The sequence below is a fragment of the Vespa crabro genome, chromosome 5 (assembly GCF_910589235.1).
Source record: "Vespa crabro chromosome 5, iyVesCrab1.2, whole genome shotgun sequence".
In the NCBI taxonomy this organism is placed as follows: Eukaryota; Metazoa; Arthropoda; class Insecta; order Hymenoptera; family Vespidae; genus Vespa; species Vespa crabro.
In genome coordinates, this window is record NC_060959.1 from 5,970,740 (window position 1) to 5,997,762 (window position 27,023).

Below are 27,023 nucleotides of genomic sequence, written 5' to 3' on the forward strand. Positions count from 1 at the left end.
TCCGACAACAGCCGTTATCCGCTCGCGTAAACGATCGCTCACGTTTATTGCCGGAAGGGTATCATGAAGCAGCTAGCTATAAACTACGTACTATGGTAGCTTGAGAAGGAAATACGTTATAGTATTTTCGTGTTAACGTTGTATACTTGAAAGAGAGAAAAAGGGGGAGAGAGAAAGAGAGGGAGGGGAGAGAGAGAGAGAGAGAGACGTATCGAGGATCACGATTTTCAGGGTGATTGCGGTAAACGCGTCGAATCATTAAACGTGCTCGCGCTTACTATCGTAGACGATCTATTGAGAGAAAGTGAGGGGAAGGAGGAGGAAGGTGGTGGGAAGAGAATAATATAGGTGGATAGATATAAGCGTTGAGATAACGATGTCGATAAGTGAAAGATGAAAAGTACGTCTTGCGACCTTGAAATTTTTTCCTTTTTTTTTCTTTTTTCTTTTTCTTTTTTTTTTCATTGTTCCTTCTTGTTCCATTGTTCCTATTTAAAAAGATAACGTCGTAGCTCATCGTATTTTGTTAAGAAAATTGTCTGTCTCCTTGATATTACATGTCACCGATGTATTTTCTTCGTTTTATCTTATTTATCTCCTTTCTCTTCGGGACACGTAAAAAGGCACATTCTTTTCTTGATTATACTCGCCGAGCGAGCTTCGTAACTCTCTAATATACACATACACATACATACAAAACGCATACGTACACATACATAAGTAGATAAGAACGCTTGATGTATCAGATCTCGTATGGTAAAACTTTTCTTCGAGTATCGAAACGTTCCCACGAATTCGATTCGCGGAAATACATAGATAAGTCGATGTCCCAGATGCACTTTTGATACTTCTCTCGCGAGACGTGCATTTGTGACCGGGTGCCTCTTAAAAAGTTGACTCGGTGTGTATCTGTCAATGTCTGACTCGCTTCAACCGCGCCCATTTGGCTTAGAGCCGCACCCACAGTTGAATATCATGCAAACTTACTGCTATTCCCTAATTACGTATTCCTTCGTAGCTCACCCGTGTCTATTTCTAAGAAAACTCCCTTTAGGAATTCACGTAGTTCTAGTGCATTTACGTTCGCATTCGCGTTTACGTTCGCGTTTACGTTCGCGTTTACGTTCGCGTTTTGCATTTACGTTTTCCATGTGCTCGCGTGAGTGTTGACACGTACGACGACTCACCGAGAAGAAGGATGCAATTACCTTTCTCTCCCGATTGACTTCCGATCGTTAGATTCTATCTTATAAACGTGAAATTAAATCTTTTTCTTTTCTAATTTTTTTCCTTTTTTTTTTCTTTTTTTCTTTTCCCTTTTCATTTTTCTCTTGCGATAGTTATGTAGACTTCCGGCGGATGCATGCCTTTTATATTCCATGGATTCTCCGACTTTCTTATTTGTTTTTTCGATCCTTTTTACTTTTCTACGTTCGGTATAATTGTCGAATTTTTTGTTTAGAGCATCGACTCATTTTCTCTTCTTTCTTTCACAGTTATCTATCATGTAGGGATATTTCTTGATTATATAATAAGGAATTTTTTATCTTTACGTTCTTTTTTTATTTTTTTTATTTTTTAATGTTGTTTTATTTATTTATTTTTTTTTTCTTTTTTTGAAACTTTTGATGGATAATAGACGGAAATAGTACTCGTGGTTCCGTGGCTTTCTTCTCAAGCCGATCCGATTACCCTCTTGGATCATCGCACTGACCTTAGCAATCGTAATCCAATCTTCGTGTATCTACTCGATAATATGATCATAAGTGATATCAAACGAGCGCAATAGTAAGAGATCACCGTGGATATTTAGCGAAAGATTCGAATCGATGGTAGCTAGTTACTATGATATGAATAAACGTCTAAAGGAAAAATATTTAGACATATAGACAGAAATACAGCTGATTGAAATATAATACGGTATAAACGTAATCGTAAAATAGTCGTCGAGTATGAACGACGCGTAGCGTCCTTACGAAATGTAGTCGCGCCTCGAATAAAATATACCGTTATCTCTGGGACACATCGCAATTATTCCTATCGCGTAATTCATGTCGAACAAATATGGCGCTCCGGATATGCCGTAGATTCGATTCGTACTCCTTTACACCTGTTACATCGCCGCGTGCTTGTCATACGAATAAGAATTCGCGTTTGTTACGAGCTTTACGCTAACGGTTTCGCGACCTATTATTTACTGACCGTGATTAGAAAAAATGGGCACACGCTAATAAAATACGTCTAACTATACATAACAGCCATTTATACGTTTTATGTAATAATTGGTATAATACATTTTTAGTATATATATATATATATATATATATATATATATATATATATATGTAGATATGCTTACATAATAAATTGGTATAATATAATACGACATGATACATTTTTGTTTATTTATTTCAAATTCGTAAATAATTATTTGTGATTTTTCGAATAATTTTTTCTATCTTTTTTCTTTCTTTTTTTTTTTTTTAATGTCGTATAATATCTTTCAAAGACGAAACTTTTGACAAAATTCTTCCTGTCAAGGGTGCACACGTCAGCGCGCCTTGCGTTCTTCTCGCAGGGTATAGAAAGAAAAAGAGAGAAAGAGAAAGAGAGAGAGAGAGAGAGAGAGAGAGAGAGAGAGAGAGAGAGAGAGAGAGAGAGTCGTAGACAGAAATCGCGATTCTAATATTGTCCTAGGCCACTGGTCGTTGGTGGCTCGCGACAAGCCGGCCTCTCAGTGAACTAACCGCTTCGGTGGTATCGACACGCCGTGAAAATTCCTCCGCAGCTTCCCTTGCAACTCGTCGGAACTTTTCGCATTAGTATTCTTCGCTTAGGCGAGAAGCGTGAGAAACATCGGAGGTGAAGCATCCGAGAAGCGTGGAGAAACGTGCAACGACGAAAAGAAGGAGGAAGAGATAGAAGAAGGAGGTGGAGCCGGAGGTAAAGAAGAAGAAGAAGAAGGAAGAGGAGACGAAGGTGGAGGAGGTTGAGGAGGTGGAGGAGAAACGGAAGACGACGAGCTAGCTCTCCCGACGTCGACACGACGAACGTCGTGACGTCGAACGTAGAAAGTATATTCGCGGAGATAGCAGGCTGTAAATAAGTTACTCGACTTGGCTCGAGCCAAACGTTTACGGAAGTTCGCCGTCGTCGTAGTCGTCGTCATCGTCGTTGAGCGAATGAGCGGAGCGTGAAAGCGGAGAAATCACGAAAAAGTTGGGGTGAGTGTCGCATTTTCCTTCGAGCCTCCAGAGAAGAGATCCCTCCAGAAAGGAGCGTCGAAGCGAAAAACGAACGATCTCGAGAAGATAAGAACGGATGTTCTGCTCCTGCTGCTGTTTCTGCTGCTGCTGCTGCTGCTACTGCTGCTGCTGCTACTGCTACTGCTACTCTTTCTTTCTTTCTTTCTTTCATTCTTTCTCTCTTTCTCTCTCTCCCACCCTCCCTCGTTGTACTACTCTTTCTATCTATCTACCTACATATATATATATATATATATATATATATATATATATATAATCTTACTTTGTGTTAGTCTTTCTCTGCTCAGCTGCACGCTCACAGTGCATACGTAGTGATTTCAAGCAATGAATAATGACGCGAGTGATTCTCGCGGTACTTTCTAACGATTCATCTCGAATATTTTAGCATATCCCACGCTACCATTTTTCTTTTTTTTTTTCTTTTTCTATAACGTCCTTCAATGCGCGTTTAATCCTTTTATAATTTTTTCGGTATTCATTACTATTGTGAATTCAATTGTTTATCGTTATTTACTCTAGTTAATAATATCCCGTTATAATTTTATAAAAAATACAAAAGAGTAAAAGATCAATTGAAAATTTTAATTATATGAATTTTGATTATTGGACATATGTTTTATTTTATTTTTCGAAATTTTCGAAAATTCTAGTAAACGGTTAGAAATGGAATAATTTTTGAAACGTTAAACCGACTATATTATTCCTGTCGATGATCAGTACCAATGAACGAAAAATCTAATTTTACGATATCCGTGCGTGGCCGCTTTCGAGTGTGGACAGATAACAGGCGTGAATAAAGTGGGTCTAATGGACTCAAGTGGTTAAGGGTCAGCGTTAGTGTACGTGTTCCAGTAGTAGGTGTTTGCTCCGTTATCTCTTATATCCTTTTTCATTTTTTTTTCTTCTCTCCTTTTTTTTCCTTTGACCGTTAAGATTTTAAGTGTTCTCGAGATGAACTCGAGAGATGCCAGAATTGTCATAAAGAAGATCATAACAAATTAATTAAATCATATGTTAGAAGAAAACATTTTATCTTATTTTCTTGAGAGTAAAGAGTTTATAATAGCGAATTATAGAAACTGACGAATACGTATGTATATACGTACGATCGTAGACATATAAAAGACATTGAATGTTATTAATAGTTGCTAACGAAAATAGTTGCCGATGTTTATGTGTCGTCGATGTGTTTAATTTCCTGTTAGCGAAGAGATTTTTGCTAATACTCGTAGCGCGCGTTATAGTTTGTCGTCCTTGGCCGAGTTTGGATACGAACGTGCAACGTACCGGGCGCTTCATCCAATTTGGCTGGGTAGTTTATTATATACGTTGTTCACATTCTCAATTGGACAAGTTGGAATATTTTTATCTATTTAGACTACTAATTAAGTAACTTTTTTTTCATGGTATTATCGTTGAAACGTTCTCGTGCTTTATTATGAATACTTTAAAAACAAACGTACGAGAAAAAGAAAAATTAAAAAAAGTGAAAGAAGAAAAACAAAGAGGGAAAAAAGAATTAAAAATACACATTCCTTATCTCTTTCTAGATATATCGAAAAGAAATTTGAGACGAGCCAGGTTATTTTTATGTTCGTACAATTTCTCTCTCTCTCTCTCTCTCTCTCTCTCTCTCTCTCTCTCTCTCTCTCTCTCTAAGCGCACCTTCCGAAGGTCAATCGGATTTTTATGAATCGAAAGATATAGGAGGATGGATTTACCCAGTTGTGTTTCGTCGATTAGTTCGAAGGAAGTTAACGTAAGAAGATCGGTGGTGGTACGGCATCGACCGACGGATGTCGCTGGCCAAAGACGACGGAGATATATTTTTAAACGAATTACCTCATAGGTTTCTCTCTTCTATTTCGTCGTTGTCTTCTTTCTTGCCGCGTGTAAACCGTCGAAAAAATAAACCGAACGCTATCTTTTTTCTTTTTCTTTTTTTTTTTACTTTTCCTTTTTTTTCTCTTTTCTTCTTCTTCAACAATTCCACCAATCAAAATTGGAATTGTTTCGAGAGTTATACTTAGATAATCTGGAATATTCCTCGATGTATAGGAAGAGAGAGAATGAGAGAGGAGAGAGAGAGAGAGAGAGAGAGTTTCGATATCTCGAAATATGTGGAAATACGGTTTGCGTCCACCATTGTTTGTCCGTCGTAGCTCTCCTGTCGTTTATGGCGCATATGTATACGAATTCCCCGGGTGCTCGTGCAAGTCGGCCAATAAACTCTGCCAGTGGTGCAGCGTTTCGACCAAATAAGTAGAATGTTAAGGCGGTTCTTAGTTTCTCTATGCCATGCGCGAAATGGCGAAGAATATAAGGAACGGGAGAGTTCTTGGAAAAGAGAACAATAAAACAGTAACTCTGTCTTATATGCGATCATCAGACAAAGAAGATCCTAGTAGATTATCCTGCTATCATTAATTGTCGTTTCTTCTAATATTATTTATTCATTCACGTTTCATTAAAAAAATACATTTGTTTGTTTGTTTGTTTCTTTTTTTTTTTTCTTTTAGCGATACCAATATACGAGTGTACGATATTATTTTCTTTGGCAGTGAATTTCACACCTGTGAACCAATTTCTATGTACGAAAATTATAGACATTCGCGTGTAATTAATGATCAACGAGGATAATCGATGGTAATTATTGAAATTACGGTGATCAACGTTCGGAAAAGACATTAATGTCCGAAGCGTCAATGTTCACAGCTATCGGAGGCCCTGACATATGGCTAATGTCGCGTCGTTATTTCATCGATGATAACAGAAGTGGGCGTTGACGGTCCTATCGATGGTATTATATTCAATCGCGGTATGAAAAATCGAGGATAGGTAGTTGCCATCGAAATGGTGTAAAGTAAAGAGATTCTTCTCTTGTGTCGTACGTGCTCGTTGTCGATAATCGAATAAAGACGTACTAGAAAAGACTATCTTCGTCAATTAACGGTACAACGATTTCGTGTTTTATCCTATTGAAAAATTCAGTTCCCTCGCGATTCGCTTGCTCCTAGCGAGACAATTTTTTTAAAAGTATTTCCTTCGTACTTCTTTTTCTTCTTCTCTTCCTCTTATTCTTTTTCTTTAAAAGGTAGAACTTCTCTTTTTCTCATTCCTCCTCTCTCTCTTTTTCCCATAGAACTCGTACGTGATAGAGCGAGGGAGAGAGAGAGAGAGAGAGTGAGAAAGATACGATCGATATCGTTTGAAACCAGCTAGGGTCGTAGTTTATCGATTTAGTTCAATCGTACCTCGACTCGACACCTTTGACACTTCCTACGAGCATGATTTACAAACGGTAGCGATCGTTCGGTACGATCACTAGAATCCCGTGACCGAGTTCGTAATTAACGAGCAGCTATGGAGCACACAATAGTTCGTCGATCTCATTCGTCCTTAATAGGTCTCCCCGTTTCGTGTAACGAATACATCAATGAGTTTTATTATAGGAGAAGGAGTGAATGAGTGAGCGAGAGAGGAAAGGATTGCGTTTAACCAAAGAAAAATATTTCATAGGAATCGTGAAAGAAGTAAAATAAACGAAAAATAACTATCTCGACGGAAGTTTATTTTTTCAAATTGAAAAGAAAAAAAAAAAAAAAAGAAGAATCAATCGGTACTGTTAGCTCTCTTATATCTCTTCCCATTTCCCGATAATTGTATTGGTGGTAAAAGATATCAAACAAGAAAATATTATTCGAAAACGTTTAAACTCTTGAACGAATGTCCGTAATAACTCCTTACGAAAGAAGTTCGCGACCTGTTAGAGAAGAGTACGTAATTGCCGACGTTTATTCTCCAATGGGCTCCATACATATATCTAATTCTTCTTACGAGGTAAGACGTACATGACGTTTATTAACCATTAAATAGACGCTTCTTCCTCTCCCCTCCCTTTCTCTTCCCGTCTAGTCCTCCTTTAAATATCATAAAGACGAATCGTCCGTGCGAAAATGTTGCTTTATTCGACGATTTACTTTCTTATTACAGAACTACCGACCGTATAGCAATATTATGAGAGTAATAAAAAACGATATTGTTTCAATGATTAGCGTTTATATATTTATTATGACGACGTCTTCTTTTTTCCTCACTCTCTCTCTCTCTCTCTCGTTTTTTCTTTTTACTTTCTTACGATTAAAAATGTTTCTTACTCTTTTGTATATTCTCTTGTGGAATGTTTGTTCGTGAAGGAAAAAGGAAATATGAAAAAGGAGTTCGATCGAGTCCTTCGCGCGTTGACGCGAGCCTATCCATTTTTCCTTTCACGGACGTGGAACGTGCGCAGTTAATTGCTTCTCTCTCGTCTGCCTTCTAATTAAAGCCTCCACCTTCTCCTTCTCTCTCTCTCTCTCTCTCTCTCTCTCTCTCTCTCTCTCTCTCTTTTCCAGGCTAACGTTCACCATCGTCGAAGCTAAGCTAGGCAAAAGGAACTGGCCGAATGCATAATGCATTTCACGTGGCTTGCATCCTCTTCTCAACTCGTTGCACGACGGCCATACGCTATCCGCTTTTTTAATTTCTTTCTTTCTCTCTCTTTCTTTCCTTTCTTTCTTTTCTTTCTTCTCTTTTTTTCTTTTCTTTCTTTCTTTCGTTCTTTCTTTCGTTCTTTCTTTCACACACGGCTTTACATTCGTACTTTTAAGATTCCCGGCTACCAAGTTTCTGTCTTTTGTCTGAAAAACAATCGTAAATTACTCCCATTTATTCGTAGTACAAGTAAAAGAAAAAGTAAGATAGATAGATAGACAGATAGAGAGAGAGAGAGAGAGAGAGAGAGAGAGAAAGTTTATCGAGAATTTGGTTGGAAAAGCGAGACACGGATAAGCTCGTTTCGTTTGAACCAACCACTCGTGTTGCTACTTTAAGCTCCAAGTACGCCATTTCTCGGTGTAGAGAGTACGTATAGGGAAAAGTTATGATTGAAATTCTACAGCAAAACATATATGTATATATATATATATATATATATATATATATATATATATATATACATATACTTATTTAACTACGTATATGTAGATATATATATGTACTTAAGTATGTAGGACGCTTCGTTTACCGGAAGTAGTAATTTCAGTAGAGGATTTTAGAGATTTTCTGGATAGTTACTTTTAATCCCATATATATATATATATATATATATATATATATATATATATGTATATATATATATATATATACGCACACATACACACACACATAGTATATTTCTTTAATCGTTCATTTTCCAAGTTATCGATACAGCTGATCGTTTTTACGTAAATTATAGTTAATTACTTTCTCCTTTGTTTCTATTCGTCGTCGTTGTAGTAATAGTCGAAGAAGGAGAGAATAAGTTAGTTATTACAACGTCGCATGAGTAAAGGATAAGAGAGAAAAATAGAAGGATACTCGGATACATTCACGATAGTTTATGATGGTTTGGAAAGGAACAGTCCCGATCTACCGTGTTACGCGATAATGACTTAATGGCGTGGAATCACTCCTTCAATTAAAGTTTGCACGAGAGAAAGAGGAAGAAAGAGGAAGAAAGAGAAGGAAAGAGAAACATGTAGGTGTATGTGTGTCCATGAGAGAAAGAGAGAGAGAAAAAGAGAGACATAGACAAACGAAGAGAGAGAGAAAGAGAGAGAGAGAGAGAGAGAGAAAGAGAGAATAGAACTTGGTTAACATCGATCATAGTCGTGGAATGGTCGCACTTAAAGGCCTCGAGGAAATCCTCTTTACGTCAACCGACAAAATAAAAGATCTACTATGTCGACGTGGAAGCCCTACAACGGTCGACCATGTAATCGAAGATCCATAAATGGGATATGATGGACACATTTGTCAAAATTTATCGAGTTTCACTAATTACATGAATTAAGAATTCCATATTAAATCGAAATCATTTTAATGTTTATATCATCAATAATTACATCTTGTTTTTATTCATTAATCAAAATCCGTTATGATATTTGTACAATCGTATTTTATTTATTTATTTATTTTTATATATATATATATATTTTTTTTTTCTTATCTCTTTTTTCTTTTTGTTTTTAACGATAAATAATACAATAGTTTTTTTATCTTATTATTCGATATTTTTACATTAATGCGTATGATTAATATTATGTATGACTAATATTTATATATTATTTGAAAATCGTCGGAATAGATGTATTCCAGACACGATCGAACAAGAAGTTTAGATATTAGCCAGTAACTCGCCGAAGAGTTCGAAAGATCCTAAGGGAAAGCTTCTCGACGTAGCTCGGAAATCGTGAAATATATTTTGCGAGCTGTTGAATCGAATTAAGATCGTGGGAACTCTAAGAACGAATTTGTTAAGACGGAAAGTACGATCGTGACGATCGTGAGTGTGTATATGTGTGTGTGTGTGTATGTGTGAGTTCGCGTGTATTTGCAACGTTTTCATGAAAGCTTTTATTATTTCTGTTCTTGAGTAACGATATGGTTAGTTCGTTGAGTCATCAATAAGATATTTTTTAATTACTTAGAGTTATGTATATATATATACTTACATACACACACATATGCGTATGTGTGTGAACGTCGGTGTAGCAATTTAAAAATATTTCTTTTTATGTTTTCAATACCAAATGACGCTCATAAAATTGTGGAGAAAAAGATGATGAAGCATGAATTTTTATCGAACACACGTCTCATTGTTTCGCGAATGTGAGAAAAATCATCGTAGCGATGTATTATTAAAAATTTCATGTTTCGCCGTTAATTCCTCGTGATAACGTGAAAATCTTTTCTTTTTTTTTTTTTTTATTTTATTCAATTTTTACTTTTTTTTTTCTCTCTAAAACGAAGAACAATCAGGACAACGGCATTACACACGAATTCGTCGAATTACGGATTTTTATGCGTCAGGCAGGCCAATTTTATTTTTTATTCTTTCGAACTCCACTAGTTTAATCAGTTCGTTGAAGCTCTCACGTGAAATCCTCTTATCGATTGTTCTATTTTATTAGAATAATAAATCGATGAAACCTTTCAAAGTATTATGGTACTCTCGTGATGTTACTTGCATACTATATTACTTGCTACGAAATATGTACACCATAATGATGGTATATCTTACGTGATATACATAATTTATCGAATTCAATTCGATTTAATTCGGTTATAATTTATAGGAATTAAGAGCGTAGATCAAATTATGGTGGAAATGCTTTACATTTATGAAAGTTTGAGAAAGCAAAATCATTCGAACTTTTATGAAAGACGTTTCTTACTCGAAGTTTCCGAATACTTGTCGGTCCTAGGGGCTCGGAATTTTTCCCCGAAGAATTTCTTGCTTTATGGAGAAAGCAGTTTATCGTAAGTAGGGATATACATATATACATACGTATGTATGTATGTATGTGTGACAATTTTTCTTGACTTTTCCCGTTTGAACGAGAACTAACGTCACGTTTGATCGTGCTTTTTAAGAGCCACATTATATATGTGCGTAGATATATATATAAATACAGATATGCGCTCGCATATATACGTAACTATATATCGTGCAAACTTAATAAGAATTTATAAAAAAGTTAACGAAAAGCAAAAATAGAATTTAAATAAAAGGCCAATTCGTAATATAACGAAATAAAGTGATTTGAGTCAAATGACTCTTTGGATTATAATAATCCACAATTTTCTCTTTCTCATTTTTTATTACAACGTGAACATAAATGAGAGATATAGATAGATAGAGATAGAGAGAGGGGAGGAGGAGGGGAAGAAAGATATTCCGTTATCGAGGACATTTAATCGAAAGCACTCGGAAATATTCTGAGCGTATAATTAAAAGTCATGACTCGGAGCGATTTCGAGCGAGCGTCCATGGAAATGCCGGCAAGCTTATTTTCATTTTCGAGACTTTCCTACGTCACCGGCCCGTCCACCCCCATACAGACATCTTCGCTTCGGGAAATTGCGAGAAAATAAGCAAAACAACAACTAGAGGAAGCAAACCGTCTCAACTCGTTTCGACGACGGAGTGGAATTTTTCTTGGACGAAAATTCATCTACGTTCTTATTTTCTATCTTTTCCTCTCTTTACCTTAGGGGAATAATGGGTGGATGGTGGTATAAAATAAAAAGTAAGAACCCGAGAGAGTAGATATTAATTTTCTATCGTGACGACAGGGGTAAAATCGTCGGTAGTTCTCTTTCTCTCTCTCATTCTCTTTCTCTCTTTTTCTCTCTATCTTTTTTTCGCTCATTTATTAGTTACGAAATAGTTTGCGCGATAAATCTGGATTCTATCTCTTTCTCTCTCTCTCTCTCTCTCTTTCTCTCTCTGTCTCTTTACTCTATCTTTTTCTTGCTTTTTTTATTTGTCGTTAAGTTACGCTGAATTTTTCGTAGTCGATATAGGGGGATAAAATATCATCTCTTCTTCCCCTCTTTATCTCTCTTTCTTCCTCTCTCTCTCTCTCTCTCTTTCTCTCTCACTCTTACTCTCACTCTCTTTCGTACTCTATTGGTGATTTTTAATCTCTACACCGATATAAACGTTTATCGTTATTTCGCTCTATAACTTTATTCTTCTTTTCGGTGAAAAATTTTTTTCGCTATATATTGTCTCGTTGAACGTATGGAAAAAAACCAACCCAAAAAAAAAGAAGGAAAAGAAAAAAAAGAGGAAGTACAAAATGAAACAAACGTGTGCACTCACACGTATCGATATTTCTACAAAGTTCCTCTTTATTTTTTCACAAATAAATTTATTGATTTATGAGTTCATAGCGCGTTAAGAGGTGCTATGAATTGTCAGCGAGAACCAAAAATACTTTATAAATTTGACCTATATTCCAGTTGACCAAAATCCTTCAACGTTATCAAGGATGGCACTCCTGTTTCCATAAACACGATGGGTGGCGCCGAAAAATAATGAAAGGTCATCCGAAAAGAGACATGCGTTAATGTTGTTGAAAGTACTGGCGCCGTGGCGACGCTGGCGTCAGATGGGATGTACTATCTTTACTTTTCTTTCTCTTTCTTTTTCTTCTCTCTTTCCTTCTCTCTCTCTCTCTCTCTCTCTCTCTTTCTCTATCTATCCCTATCTCATCCTTTCTCCCTCTACCTTCTTCATACAGAAACGGAAGAGACGCGCTAGTACGTCGACTTCGCTCGCGCGTTGTACATTGTCGCTTTGTTCTACCTTCTCTCCTCGTGTAATTAAAGCGTCACTATTGTTTCGGTCGAGAGAGATGATATATATATATATACACATATATATATATAAATATATATATATGTGTATATGTATATATATATATATTTATTGTTTATTTTACGAATCTGAGTCTGATCACGTGACGTTGATTGCATTGTCAACATCGTCATTGCAAATAAAGGATTGATCCAATTAAATTTCGATAACGAACCTAAAAAATATAAGTTTGACCGCAAATTTCAAATTTATCATTCGATTGGGATTTTCTTTTTCAGCTTGTTTTATAAAAATAAAGAAAAACGAAAATATAAAAACAAGAAAAAGAAAAAAAAAACAAACGAACAAACAAACAAACAAAATTGCGCTTCAACGTCGAACACGTGCGTTTTTTAATGATTTTAATAAAATATCTAATTTCTCTGTGAATAGGAGTGTCATTATAGTGTGCGTATAAAGTAGACTTACGTACGATATAATACGATAGTAATGTCTTTAGGTTTGACAGTATAACGAAGATTAACACGTGAGATAAATATTGAATTTATCGCGAAGTATAAATCTTCGATCTTCGGAATGTTAAAGTTTCGTTTATCACCGCAACGAAGATCCAATGATACGGTGAGAATTTTAACTATTGTCTTATCTACGTATATATACATATATATATATATATACATATACGTATATGTATATATACGTACACGCAATGTAAGTACTTACGTGTACTGTACGCCTGTAGTCTGGCTACCTGACTTGCTTTGAATTAGCTCACGTTCGCGTGGAAACGTATTTCCAGGGGCAGACCAAGAACATTGTGTATTTATAAGTATACGTACATGCATATGTCGGAAACGCAATATTATTATTGCGAATCGTGCATGCTAGAAATATATCTTACGTTAACGTTATTATATAATAGTATAGAAAAATTAATATTATCGATCGAGATAAGACGTATTTAACGTGTTTAATTTTTTTACATTTTCCAAGACTGATTTTTATTCATTTATTTTCAGGTAAACCCTGGTAGTAAGGCAGCTCAGCAAGGGGTTAGAGAGGGTGACTTAATTAGTAGTATAAACGGCAAAAGCACTCGGGAACTGACAAATAGCGAGGCTCACGCTCTATTACGTAATGCAGGCGATCATTTGAAGCTTGGTTTGAATCAGTGAGTTATTAATTTCTATCATTTTAATATCGTTTAATCTATCCTCAAGTAACGATGAAAATCAGTTTATAAGAAGTAATTAACAATTAATCTTTTCTTTTTGTTTTCTTTTTCTTTTTCTTCTTTTTTTTTTTTTTTTTTTTTGATTACTTCCTCAAAAGGGAGAATATTGGCTCACCGAAAAGAAGAATTTACAAGAGCAGCCTACAAGAGAATACATCGACCGAAACGTTAAAGAGTAAGTCATCTCGTTATTAAAACGTTATCTTCGGATTTCTTTTTCTTTCTCTTTTTTCTTTTTTTTTTTCTTCCCGTTAAATTAAAGTCCCTTCAAATCTTTGACAAACGACTTTCCTGTGCAGAAATAACAACGAGGACAATAACCACTTCGAATACACGGATTATAGCGACCGAAGCGAGAAAAAACGGCACAGGTGAGCTATCTATCTATCTATCTATCTATCTATCTATCTATCTATCTATCTATCTATCTAGCTATCTAGCTATCTATCTACCTATCTATCTATCTATCTATCCATCTATATATTTATGTAATTCAAATTTATGTGAGAAAGAAAAGTTGATCGGAGAAACCTCTTCTTTTACATTACTCAATAATCGCATAATTTATGATCATTCTTATTTCCGATAAATTTTCAATTATAAATTTTAACGATTCACTTATATAGCACTTATATAGCATTTAATAAGAATATCTTGTTTATTATTTTTGGATAGGTAACTGTTTTCAATCTATTAAAGTCTATTAACGAATTCCGCAAAAGGAATGCGATATGAAAATACTCGCAATATAACGAATCATGATAATCGGAAATCGATATTTTCTTGCACCAATTTCAATCCCAAATGTCGATATAATTTAAATGCTTTTACCGAATCCACCGTTGAAAAAATTTAATGAATGAGACAACGTGGTGTATCCTATCGTTATTATCTGGATTAACAAATCGTTCATTTATTTAACTAATGACCGTTAATAATTTTTCACGATACATTGTCATAGATGTTTCTGGCATAAAAGCCGCTTACCTCGGAGAATCGTTGTGGTTACAAGCATTATCGTACTAAAATATTGAATTTCCGAGATAATTCGCGTGATAATGATCGTAACTGTTTCGGTTAATAGGAATAATTAATAATTTCTAAACTATCGGATCGAAAGTTTGGAAAGGTTAAAAACGTTGGAAAAACAACACGAGATTTCAACGTTATCGTAAAATAAATATGGATATTTCTTATTATACGTGTTCGAAACGTTTTGTATATGACATTTCATTAATAAAATATATAGAAATTCGAACGTGACATTTTAATACTTTTGATCGTGAAATGGTTAAATCGTTCGATCATGTTGATAACAAACGAATAATTTACGAAATAGTAACATTTAATTATTTCATTCGATATATTTTCGTCTATTTATGTTTGTAGGGAATAATAAGAGAAATATTAAAAATATTATTTCGAATTCTTTTTCCTCTTGTTTTTTTTTTTTTACTTATTTATTTATTATTTTTTTTTTTTTTTTTTTTAATCAATTTCAATGAATATCTTTCAAACGAAGTTTCGAATCGGATGAAAAACGATTCAATTTGTCTCCTTAAAACGTAATAGTAAATTATAGCACGTAAAAAAGTTCATCAGAAATAAAAAAAAAAGAAAAAAAAGAAAAGAAAAGAAAGAGTAAAAAAAGAAAAAAACGTCAAATCATTTAGAAAATATCACTAAGAATAAGATTAAAAAATAACAGAGAAAAAGAAATGAAACCGTCATCGCGTAGCCGTCGTAGTTATTCGAGGCCTTTATTACCGGCTTCTTTCTGCAAATTGCCTGGCACAAACGTCACGCTACGATGAACGGACAAACATGTAGTAGAAGCTTAAGAGGGACGAACGATACAGGTTGCACGTGTATCTCAGACGTACATATACTCATCCATATTATCATATATGGACACACTAAGTTGAACCCACATAGACAGAGATAGTCGTATACCGGCACACCTGTCCGTATAAGAAGAAAGAGAAAGAATAAGAAGAAGAAGAAGAGAAAGAAGAAGAAGAAGAAGAAGAAGAAGTTCGTTCTCGTTCGAGGAGACGGCGCACCCTCCACTTACAAGACGCCCTACGACAAGAAGGCGACCCTCTTCCTTTTCCTTTTCGAACTCGACCCACCTTTCTGTCAGTGCTCACGAACACCTTGTCGAGCGTACTTCAAGAACTCCTCCGATCTTCTCGCGTTATTTAATTCCATCGAATCGATTGAAACTCCTGCGATCTTTGATTTCGAACGATAAAAGAGAGAGAGAAAGAGAGAGAGATGAATTTGTTCCCTCGAGGAAATAGAAGATGTTAGAGAAGAACAGCCACGATACGACAATAGAAACTACAACATCAATAGAAACAACAATAACAACATTAACAACATTAACAACAACAGCATCAGCAACGATCACGACGATTGTGTTTGATTCAAGGAAAAATATTGCAGTAGTACCAATCGACAGACGTCACTTTTTTAGCTAACGCAATCTAAGCATATAGTTCCTTTTCGAGAAAAAGGAAATTGCTTGGTGGTTGGAACAGAAGGCGTCGTTACTATCGACGGTTAAAGGGCGTTGCCGACCGAACAGTTCGTGAATGTTCTGAAATTACGTAAAAGGATTCTTTTTTTGTTTTTTTTTTTTGTATGGACTCCCCGAAAGAAAAAAGAAAAGAAAGAAAGAAAGAAAGAAAGAAAAAAGAAGTAACAACTCGTTGAAAAGAGTATTGTAGTACCGTGAACAAAATTTTTGATTGCTATTCTTTATTTTCTTCTGTTTCATAAATAGTCTATATTATACCGTAGAGTATTATAGTATTATCGTGACAATATCAATTAGAGGTCAATCGACGTCTATCGTGAGAAACGGTGCATGAGCGTTTATAGAAATCTATAATGTAACACTGAATGCTTTGTTCGACGGAACAATACCTTCGTACGACAAATCGAATTCTGTTTACGTAATTTTATGGATATACCTATCGTTCATAGATTATAAAGCGTTTATAGGATAAATTGGAACTTTCGTGTAATTAAAAGTACACAACTAAAGGAAAGAGAGGGAGGGAGGGAGGAGAGAGGATGAATTAAAGAAAGAATTGGTATAGTTCAAAAAGGAAAAGTTTGAAAGATTTTTCAAGAATGAAGTTCTTCGGTTGTTCCCAATGCCTCGGCACGAATGAGGATCCTATTCCTTCCAGTTCGATAGAAATCACGAATCCTTTAGTTATAACGAAGCGGCCAATCCGACTAGTTTCCGAGGACTCGAAACGAAGAATATCCTTCGTGACGTCACGAACTCGGTTGCCTCCGATACTCCGATCACTGAGTGCCTCCTGGAAACGAAGGAAGCGTTCTCATGGTAGGACGAGACTGGAGAGCCGGAAATCGAAGAAACGGAATTCTATTAGGGAGTGCAAATCGAAGGAGGAAGAGAAGGATCGAGGAAGCGAAGCTCTTTCGAAGGTTGTAAATGATGTCAGTACGACCAAGGAGATTCTAGATAGATTGGATCGACTCGAAGAATCGAATCGAAGTTCAAGGAGGATTGAAGATGAGGAACTCGAGCGTGAATATTACGAGCACTTTAAGTTCCTTATAGATCCGCCGCCATGCTTCAGAAACGTCGAGGTTAATCAAAATTTGAAAAACAAATTCAATAGCCTAGAATTGAAGAGAATAAATACCGTTGCCATTCCCGAAATGGCGGACACTTCTACCTCGGACCCCATTGGGATTTCAAAGACACTGAATTTCAAGGATAGGAATGAATTAGGACGAAAGATCGAAACGAATCGATTTTTCCGAGTGGAAACCCTTGGCTTGATCTTCCGTGAACGTTTTGAGGTAAACGGAACGACGATGGAGTTGCTCGATCGAAATTCGTCGATCCTGAAGAGCGAGGATGATGATGCTAAAAGAAAACGATCCTTTAGAAGAGAGAACAAAACTGTTCGTTTTAAGGACGAGGAAGACAAGTTGAATAACGTTGACAATTTTGAGAACGGTGTAAAAGAGAAACTAGACGATTTTCAACGAAACCCAACGATATCCATCGAGCCCGAAGAAATTCTCCAAAGACTTTCGAGAGACATCGAGGAAAACGATTTGGGAACCGATTTACGTGATGAAGATCTGATCGAGAGTTTGGATCGATTGTTAGATGTCACAAAATTTGACGGTAAATCGATATCTCTTTACGGTATTGTAACATTTGTTTTATTTTCGCTTATCAAAGTCAACTTATATAATAGACATTTTCTATCACATTTATATATATATATATATTTATATATATATATATATATATATATATATATATATATATATGTTAGCCCAAAAACTTACAATTGATCGATACTATTCGATTTAGAGGCTTCGTTCTATTCATCCGTTAAAACACTGGGTCATTTCCCTTATCGAGTAATGTGCGTTTAGCGACCCGATTTCCACGTATGTTCGAACAATCAGCGATCGGCTTTTATCGAGAGCGATCGTATTGTCATCCATTGAGTTGAACGTTAGTGCCAGAACAATGGCTATTGCTATCATGATATATTGGAATATGTACGAACATGTTAAAAAAATGTATATATATATACATACTTATATCTATCTATATATATATATATATATATATATAAACAAACAAAAAAAGAAAAATAGGATCAGAAGCAAATATTTTTTTAAAAGGATCAGAAGCAAATATTTTTTTAAAACCGTATCAAAACTACGAAAGGTGAATTTTCAATTTTAACTTCAGAATTTCTAACTGGGGGAATCTTTATACCTGATAATCGCGTGCTACGTCGACGAGATATTCAAATAATTAATCGGTGAAGTAGAGCGTAATCCAGGAAACGAATAATTTCAATCCTCGAAGCAATTTTTCAACGTACATTTGTATTCCCTTGAAATATAACGAAAGAAAAGAACGGAGTGATGTTATGTTAAAAAAAACAAAAGGAAAAAAAGAAAGAGAGAAAGAGAGAAATCAAATATTGGTTCTATCAAAAGTTTATAAAATAAAAATATAATATATATCGACTATAAAATAACAAACAAATCATTACAATCTGAACTAGAGTGAAAGGCAACAATTAAAATATGTAATAAGCGCATTTACTATAAAATAAAAAAGAAAATCGATTTAAATCGATTGTATGGAACAAAAAATAAAAATCGTCGTAATATGAATACCGTCTATATAAAATAATTGCAAGCACGTAATATAAATTGAAATGAAAAGCAACGAAAGAAATTCACAATACGTTTGTTGTCAAAGAAAATAAATTTTATCGAATTAAATCGATCGAAGGCTACGAAATAAAACTTGCGAGATTATCATTTATAAGGTAACAAAAAGACAAAAAAAAGAAAACAAAAGAAAGAAAGAAAGAAAGAAAATAATAATAATAATAATAATAATAATAATAAAAGTTAAAAAAGAAAATAATAAGAAGAAAAAAATCTGGATCTTAAAACTCGAATGAAAAGTAACAAAGATTAAAACAAATATAACTTGTAATAGAAAAGGGAAATAAAAGTTTGATCTCGTCTGGAAAAACGAGATTTCGATTGGTACGGGACGATTGCAATTACGAATAGAAACGAATTTTATTGGATATCGTAGATGGTTGGCGGTGGGTGGATGATGGTGCGGAGGAAGGTAGGCAAGAAGACGAGAACGGAAGCGTAATGGTCCGCGTCGACAGATAGAATCGATTTCGAAAGAGCCGAAGGGTTGAACAAGAGACGACGAGACATGTTGGACACGGGTACTTTAGCGCGCGCCTACGATGGGTGCGGTGTCGTCATGGGCTGAAGGTGCCGAGCCCACCTTTCGTCCTTCGCCCTGTACCCTTCTCTCCGAACCCTTCGGCCTTTCGTTGACAGCCACCAAACCCTATATGGCTATATACTGATTCCGTACCGTCTACGATTAGCGTTCATCGCGTTACGTCAGCAACGAGTTTGACGTACGCTTGCTTCATTGTACTTGATTGCGATTGCATAATTTCTTTTTTGTATTTTTTTTTTGCAGCTATTTTTTTTATATTCATTCCTTCCCCTCCCCCTTTCCCTCTTCTAGCGTTATCATAAACATTCGATTTTTTTTTCAGAAATCTTTTCTCTTATCCTTTCTGTCTTTCTTCAATTATACGGAGTAACCATGATTTGTTTTGTTTTGTTGTTTTTTTTTCTTCTTCTTTTTTTTTTTTTTTTTTTTTTTAGAATATAGACAAATAATTTTGTTTGTATTACTTCTTGAAGTCATTGTGAAATTTTCGATAACAAGCAAATCTGTCATTTAAATTAATAAGGAAATATATTCTCTCCGAGAGAGAGAGAGAGAGAGAGAAAGTATCGAGATCGCGTGTAATTTTGCGCAAGGGTATAATTTTCCTTACCTCTTACATATATTAGAAGAACGAACACGATGAAGTATGATTCGAGAGTATCCGTAAGTACCTCGAAGGTCTCATGGGATCGAAATGATCCAATGTGTAGGTTCTCATAATGAACTCGTCATTCTTTGTTACATATTCCATGTTATTCCTTTCGGAGTTCTGAGCGAGACAGAGAAAGAGAGAGAGAGAGAGAAAGAGAGGGAGAAAGAAAGAGAGAAAGAGAGAAAGAAAGAGAGTAGATAGATATCCAGAGAGATTCTCCCATCTTGTCGAGATATTCACGTCGAATCGGCTTACCGACATGGAACGCCTCGTATTTCGTTTCTCCTACGCGTTTCTGTGTAATTTGAAGATGAATGGCTTTAATTAAGTTCCTTTGAGTAGGAAGGGATCGTTGGATGCCTCTTTCGTAGTCGCATGATACGACCCTACTCAGGTTTCAAATTGATGACGTCGTCGTTGTCGTCGTCGTTGTGTTGTTATCGATGAAAAGTTTACTAAAAAAAAGAAAAAAAAGGGGCTTTAAAAATTTTTCCAGATAAATATATATTTTTCTTTGTGCTTTTTTACCGGATTTATTACTTTCGATAGAAGAGTCTTAAAAAGAGAAAAATTAAAGTTAATATTCTTTTTTCTTTTTCTTTTTTTTTCTGTTTTTCTTTTTTTTTATCTTTTTTTTTCTTTTTTCTCTCAAAGGATACAGATGTACATACGTATTCATAGTTAACTGTCGAGATTCCAAAATTTAATTAGTTATGCAGCATAACGAAAGTCGAATTTCCGTCAGAATTCGGTTGCTTCCGGAGACGATTACGTTCGTATTCGTGATGTAATACGACGAACATTGAAAATGTGGGTTGGGTATTCTACAACATACATATACCCTCTCTGTCTGTCTCGGTATTGTTTATTCGGAAGGAAGTCCAACTCGGAAGTGGCACTATGCATGAATCCCGAGAGCGAGAAAGAGAAAGAGAAAGAGAATGAGAGAGAGAGAGAGGATAGTGAGTATGAGTGTGAGTTGGAGGGGGTGGGAGAGGAAGAGAGAGGGAGAGAGTGGGGGGCATCGTACGAAGCGTCGATGTGAGCTCTCTTCGAATGCGTTTCTATTTTATTTTCGAGAGTGCTTCTCGTACGAGCTAGTTTTAAAGGAATTTTGTGGGATGAGGAACTAGAAATACGAGGAATATTAGTGTGGATAGTTTTATACAACAAAATGGTTTGTGTGATTTTTTCAAATTGTTAAAAAAAAAAAGGAAAAAAGAAAGAAAAAGAAGATAAAAGTATCGAACAAAAATATATTCTTTCGATGATTTCAATTTATTTTATTAATTTGATCAAATGTAAATCAAATGTACGTTTGTTACGGATAAATAGTTTTGTTACGTTATAAAACGAGACTTAAGTATCTGTACATTCTGAAAATGATAAAATTAAAAATTCCTATCAGAAAATATCGTATTTATTGAAATGATTTATAAATAAATATTTGTTATTATTAGACGATATTTTATTAAGAAAATTTTTGTAATTCTAGAGAAATTTGTATTAGAATGAAATCGTACGATATATTTATATTTTTATATTGAAATATTTAAAGATCGAAACCGAACTGTGCTAACGTCATAGTTCGGTTTATACACGTTTCGAATGCACGTGGTTCTTATTTTTTGACAGTTTAAAAGACGTAACATCGTGTAACATAGTGTATGTTTACTCAAATCTATGCAAATACAAATACAAATACGTAATGTTTGTATTTACGTATGACGCATATGAAAGGAGGGATCGAGCGTGCTTCATGGATGACATGAGTCCGTTTGCGTTCAGTGTATAATAGTGATTCACGGAGCTCAGAGGTCACACCGCGTATTCTAACTTATTCTCGACGATAATAAATCGAATTTAACTAATGTCGATATCTATTACCATTACGTAGAAAATTTATACGACGTGAACTTCCGACGCGAACTCGAATTTTAACAACGACCTTCGACGAATCTCCGATAATATATATAATTTATTATTTATCGATTTTCAATAGACATTTTCAGGTATTAATTTTAGAAATTCAAACAATAAGTTGGAAGTTTCGTTTGTTCTTTGCTTTTCTTTTCTCTTTTATTATATTTTTTATTTATTCTTTTCTTTTTTTTTTCAGATGACACTAAAAACGATCAAAGCTACGTTAATCAGAATGGTGGCTTGAAGAGCTCGACGATCGATCAACGTGTAGACACTAAAAAAGGTAAGGTCTTTGAAAATATTATATTATGTTTTTCTTCTTAGTTAACTTTAAATAAATTTGCATCGCTAGGCTGGGACACGCTTTCTGCATGAACGGTAGAATCAATAGGAAAATTATTTTTCTTTTCAAAAATGGTGTCGGCCATCATTATCCATAGATTATCTTTTCTATAGTTGGAGAAAATTATATTTTCTATTTCGTAACGCGTCACAGCAAAAAGAGTTATCGGTGATACATATTGAAGTTTCAAAAAAAATTTTCTTATTTACGGGCAAAACGAAACCTTTTATCATTCGATTGCGATTAACAGCATTTGTCTCGAAGGAAACGCGATTATTCGGCATGTTTAATCATTATCATCATCATCATCATCATCATCAACGTCATCCTTGTCGTCGTTAAATAAAAGTAATTATTTTTCTTAGAACCATCGTTTATTTTATACGATTTCTTGGAAAGATCTTGATAGTGACCTCGTTTTACGTAGCGAAAATTCGCTTAGATAGGACATATCGAGTTCTTTTTTTGTTCTTTTCTAATCGCACAGAATGCCCCCTTCTAGAAGACGAACGACGTGTCACGCGTTTAGGAAACGGCAACGATAAGTTCAAGTAAATTATTCGAAATCGAAGGAAAACGTTTTTGCGACCGCATTTCGCAGGATATTGCGATTCCTCGGGCTACGTCACAGACGGTGAAGTTAACAAGATGCCTTCTCACGGCTCACGCAATCGCAGAAACCGCAGAAATCGCAACAGAAAACGATCTCAACGTCCACCGACTCCCGATGGATCGGCAAAACTCGAGGAAATCACGAACGATTGTGAAATCGTTGACGAGTCGAATACGAACGACTCCATTTCGGAGAATGCCAATTCGAGAAACGAAAATATCGACGAAATATCAACGATGACGATTGAGGAGGAAGATGATGGAATTGATAAAGCAAGAAATTTTATCAAGATGAATAAATTTAAAATAAAGAAAGAAGAAATTGATACGAAAATACAAACGGTCGAGATCAGTACGATCAGTAGTTTACCTTTGGAAGCATCAATCGATCACATACCGGGTGTTGGAATTTTAGAAACTGGTAATATGGATAGAATGAACGGTGACAGTCCTTCGATAAGAGTCGACGAACCTTTGGATTTTATGGTACCATTATCCGATAGTGTCAATTCTAAGGTTAAGCTTCTCGAAGGAGATAGTTTTACAATTGAAATGAAAAAGACGAAGAAAAGTTTAGATATGGAAGATTCAGGACCTATCATAATCGAATTGGAATCGGACGTTGAGAAGGATCGATTTGAACGATTGAACGACGATAGCGTTGAAAAAAAGTCGAGATTAAAGATTAATAATTCTAAAGAAGGTAAGATAGAAATGAAGGATAACGCGATGTCGAAGGAGATTGAAAGGAAATTGCGAAATTTTATTGAGGACTTGAAATTACCTAGTTCGCCGGAGAAAGAGGATCACAAAGCGGAGTACGAGAGGGCCGGGAACATGGCGAAGAAAAAGAAGGCAGAGAAACGGGCCATTTTGGAAACTTATTATCAATCTCAGGCGGCTAATAGATTTTTAGATATAATTCAGGAAGAAGGAGAGAAATTATCGGGTGACGAAGAACAGCATATTAGAGATTTCATTAACGAGAAGATTGGAAAATATCGAAGAGCTGAATGTAAATGTATTAATGAGGTGACAGAAGATGAAGAAAACGAGGATGAATTTTTAGATAATAAAAAGTTTACCGGGATAAATATAATCTTGGTCGATGAGGAGACTGCTGAGGAAGATGATCTTATTAAAACTAATGAAAAATCTCGATTAGCGAATGAGAAAAAATCAATCGAAATATTTAATGACATTAAAAACTCGTCCGTTGAAGAAACGTCTGAAGAAATAGAAAAGTTGTTAATAAAAGATGAAGAAAATCGAGTTTCTATTTCGGATAATGATGTTCCGATTGATGTTAAAAAATTTGAAGGAAATCTTTCGTGCGAACAAATACAGCTGGAACAATCTGAGATGAACAATCAAGTTAATAATGTGATTATATTTGATGAGAAACTTAATGTAAAACGAGAAGATGAGGAAGAAAAAATTGTTGAAGAAACATTGGACGTGGAAATTCCTGAAACGAGGATCGTTACCGAATCAAATAAACTGCAAGAAATTTTAAAAGTGGATGATATAAGAAATGATGATTGTGAGGAGAAAAGTCGTCATTTAACGAGTATGGAGGAAGATAAAAATATCGAGAAAAGTGAAATGGAAGAGAGAAACGAAGAGATCGATGAAGTGGAGAAAAATGAAACTAGATATGAGGACAAAACTGAAGAAGATAATAAAAATGTTATTGACGTATCCGAGATCTTTAATACGAAAGAATTCAATTCTAACTCGAGCGAATCCAACGAAGGGGATGGTTGTGCCTTAGAATTGTCGGAAAAGCGTTCGGAAACGTTAATGAAAAATGAAAATAGATCGTTGAGCGAGACGCGTACGCCAAACGTGCCACCGAGAGTATCTTCTAACTTTTGCATTCAACGTGAATCCTCTATTTCCTTATCAGAAGGAAGTAATTCCCTTAACGCTCCAATTCCTCCGGCTCGTTCCTCCATGAGGGAAATAAAGGAAATCGAGGAAATACCGGAGCGTCCACCTCTTCCTCGTGATGTGCAATGTTTTCTTGATGCAACTACTTCGATATGCGAGTCTACGAATGAAAATATCTTTGTTAATTTCGAACATATGAAGGGGTCAATAAATGAAAAGGAAGGTTCGGATCCCGTCAATGACGGTGGTGATTCATTAAAGATTCCGACACGTGACTTGACCAAGATCTTTCCTGATGAACCAAAGGATGCCAATTTGTGCGCGCCTTCAAAGAGCGACGTCTTATGTAACGACGTCGAAAACGTCGAGCTTGGCAATGAAGAGTATCCTGAAATAACCGATGACAAGTTGTACGAACAGGCGCCAGGAAAAGGTATAGCTTTTGTCGATGTTACGACGACCCGTTCGAACGATCAACTAGCACGAAGCACAGAGGAAATAACGATGGACGGTAACAAGGAAATCGAATCAAATAGGATCGATACGAGGAGATCTGTTATGGATGAGTCTACGAGTTCGAGAAATATTTTCGACGATGGATGTTCGGAGATACGTGAGAGGAAGACGATCAACGAGAAAACAGAAATAAAGACCGTCGAGGAACACCTGCGAGAATCGAGTATTTCTAAAAAATATATGAACGAGGAAAGTATGGAGAGTTCAAATTCAGAATCCAAAAGGGAGGAAAGTTTTGTGGAATGTAAGAATTCGATGGACGTGGACGAATCGTCGTCTTTAAATACGAAAGATAATATCAAAGATTCGACGCAACTTTCGACCGATGGAAAACGCGGAGAAGAACTTGTAATGTCTCAGAATGAGTTACAAGGTCAGGATTCATCCAGTAGCGCTGCTTCCGTGAGTACGGTAAAATATGTTTCGATAGAATCGTCTCTCGCCGACGTTTGTTCGATAATCAGAGAAGAAGAGGAAAAGAATAAAGGAGGAATCAGTTCGTCGAACCTGAAGTGCAAGCTGTCTTTGTTGAAATTCGAAGGAACGAATGGTTCGAATAACGGCGATGATATCGAATCTCCTCAGCCAATACCTTATTCTCCGATAGAAGACCTTTATTACGTTCCTCTCAACGACATGGAAACATTGACTTTTCATCCACCTTCTTTAAAGGATCTCAGCCTAAGAAAGATTCTCATGATGCCGTTCGGCTTAGAGATAATTCGACAATTAATGGCCTATAAGCTTAACATATTCAAAGGCTTGCAGAACATTCGATCGTGCGTTAACAATGTAGAAAATATTGAGGCTGACGACCGTCATCGATTAAACAAGCATGGTGTGTCTGACGCTGCGAATGAATTAGCTTGTCTAACGTTACGATATCCCGATTCAAAGATACCTGATAGAAACGAAAACATTGTTTCAGACAAGGTAGACTCGTCGAGAAGATATCAAGGACCAGTTAATATATCAGATTTTTATGGTCAAGTTTTAAAGTACGGAAAGATGAACGAGAAGGATCAAGTACCATGGTTGGGTTTGTCGACATCGAAGGATCCACGATTATTGGTATGTTTGTCGCCTTCTCAACAAAATACGTCGATACAAACCAGTCCCGATAGATTGCTCGATCTACATACGAAATTTTTAAATCGTCGATGTTATAACGAAGACATCGAACCACAACGAGTTTCACCGGCGAATTATCGTATGATAATAAGGCAGGAGGATGATTCTCAGGATAGACCTTTGGGACTTTTAAATATAATCAAACGTAATTCCTCGTCCTCTTCTGAATCTAAGAATACGAGAAACGTTGAATCTAAAATCTTTACTCCGTCGAATGTTGACGGTCAGGAACGTTTGAAAGTTACTCGTTTATGCGATTGGATGAATTTAGCGAGATATGAATCGAACGATAACGATGAACGTTCGAGATTCGTTCATACGAAAGAGCCCTCTTCGTCTTTGTTAACCGGCGAACGGACAGCTAGCGACGATAAGACGATGACGCCAAGTGGTGGTAGTCGCGGTCAGTACGATTTCGCTGCTAAAGACTCGAGAACGTGCGACGGATCGATCGTTCCAACGAAGA

At 35.8% G+C, this 27,023-nt stretch overlaps 1 protein-coding gene across 1 annotated transcript in view; it reads left to right on the forward strand.

Moving 5' to 3' along the window:
- LOC124424442 overlaps positions 1 to 27,023 on the forward strand; it is a 76,728-nt gene that overhangs the window by 11,307 nt on the left and 38,398 nt on the right. Inside the window, exons 2-6 of the mRNA XM_046963498.1 lie at positions 13,473 to 13,624; positions 13,786 to 13,862; positions 13,987 to 14,058; positions 22,259 to 22,345; positions 23,007 to 27,023. The exon at positions 23,007 to 27,023 is cut by the window's right edge and continues 1,371 nt beyond it. Of these exons, the coding sequence (XP_046819454.1) occupies positions 13,473 to 13,624; positions 13,786 to 13,862; positions 13,987 to 14,058; positions 22,259 to 22,345; positions 23,007 to 27,023 (4,405 nt within the window). The remainder of the gene's footprint in view (positions 1 to 13,472; positions 13,625 to 13,785; positions 13,863 to 13,986; positions 14,059 to 22,258; positions 22,346 to 23,006) is intronic.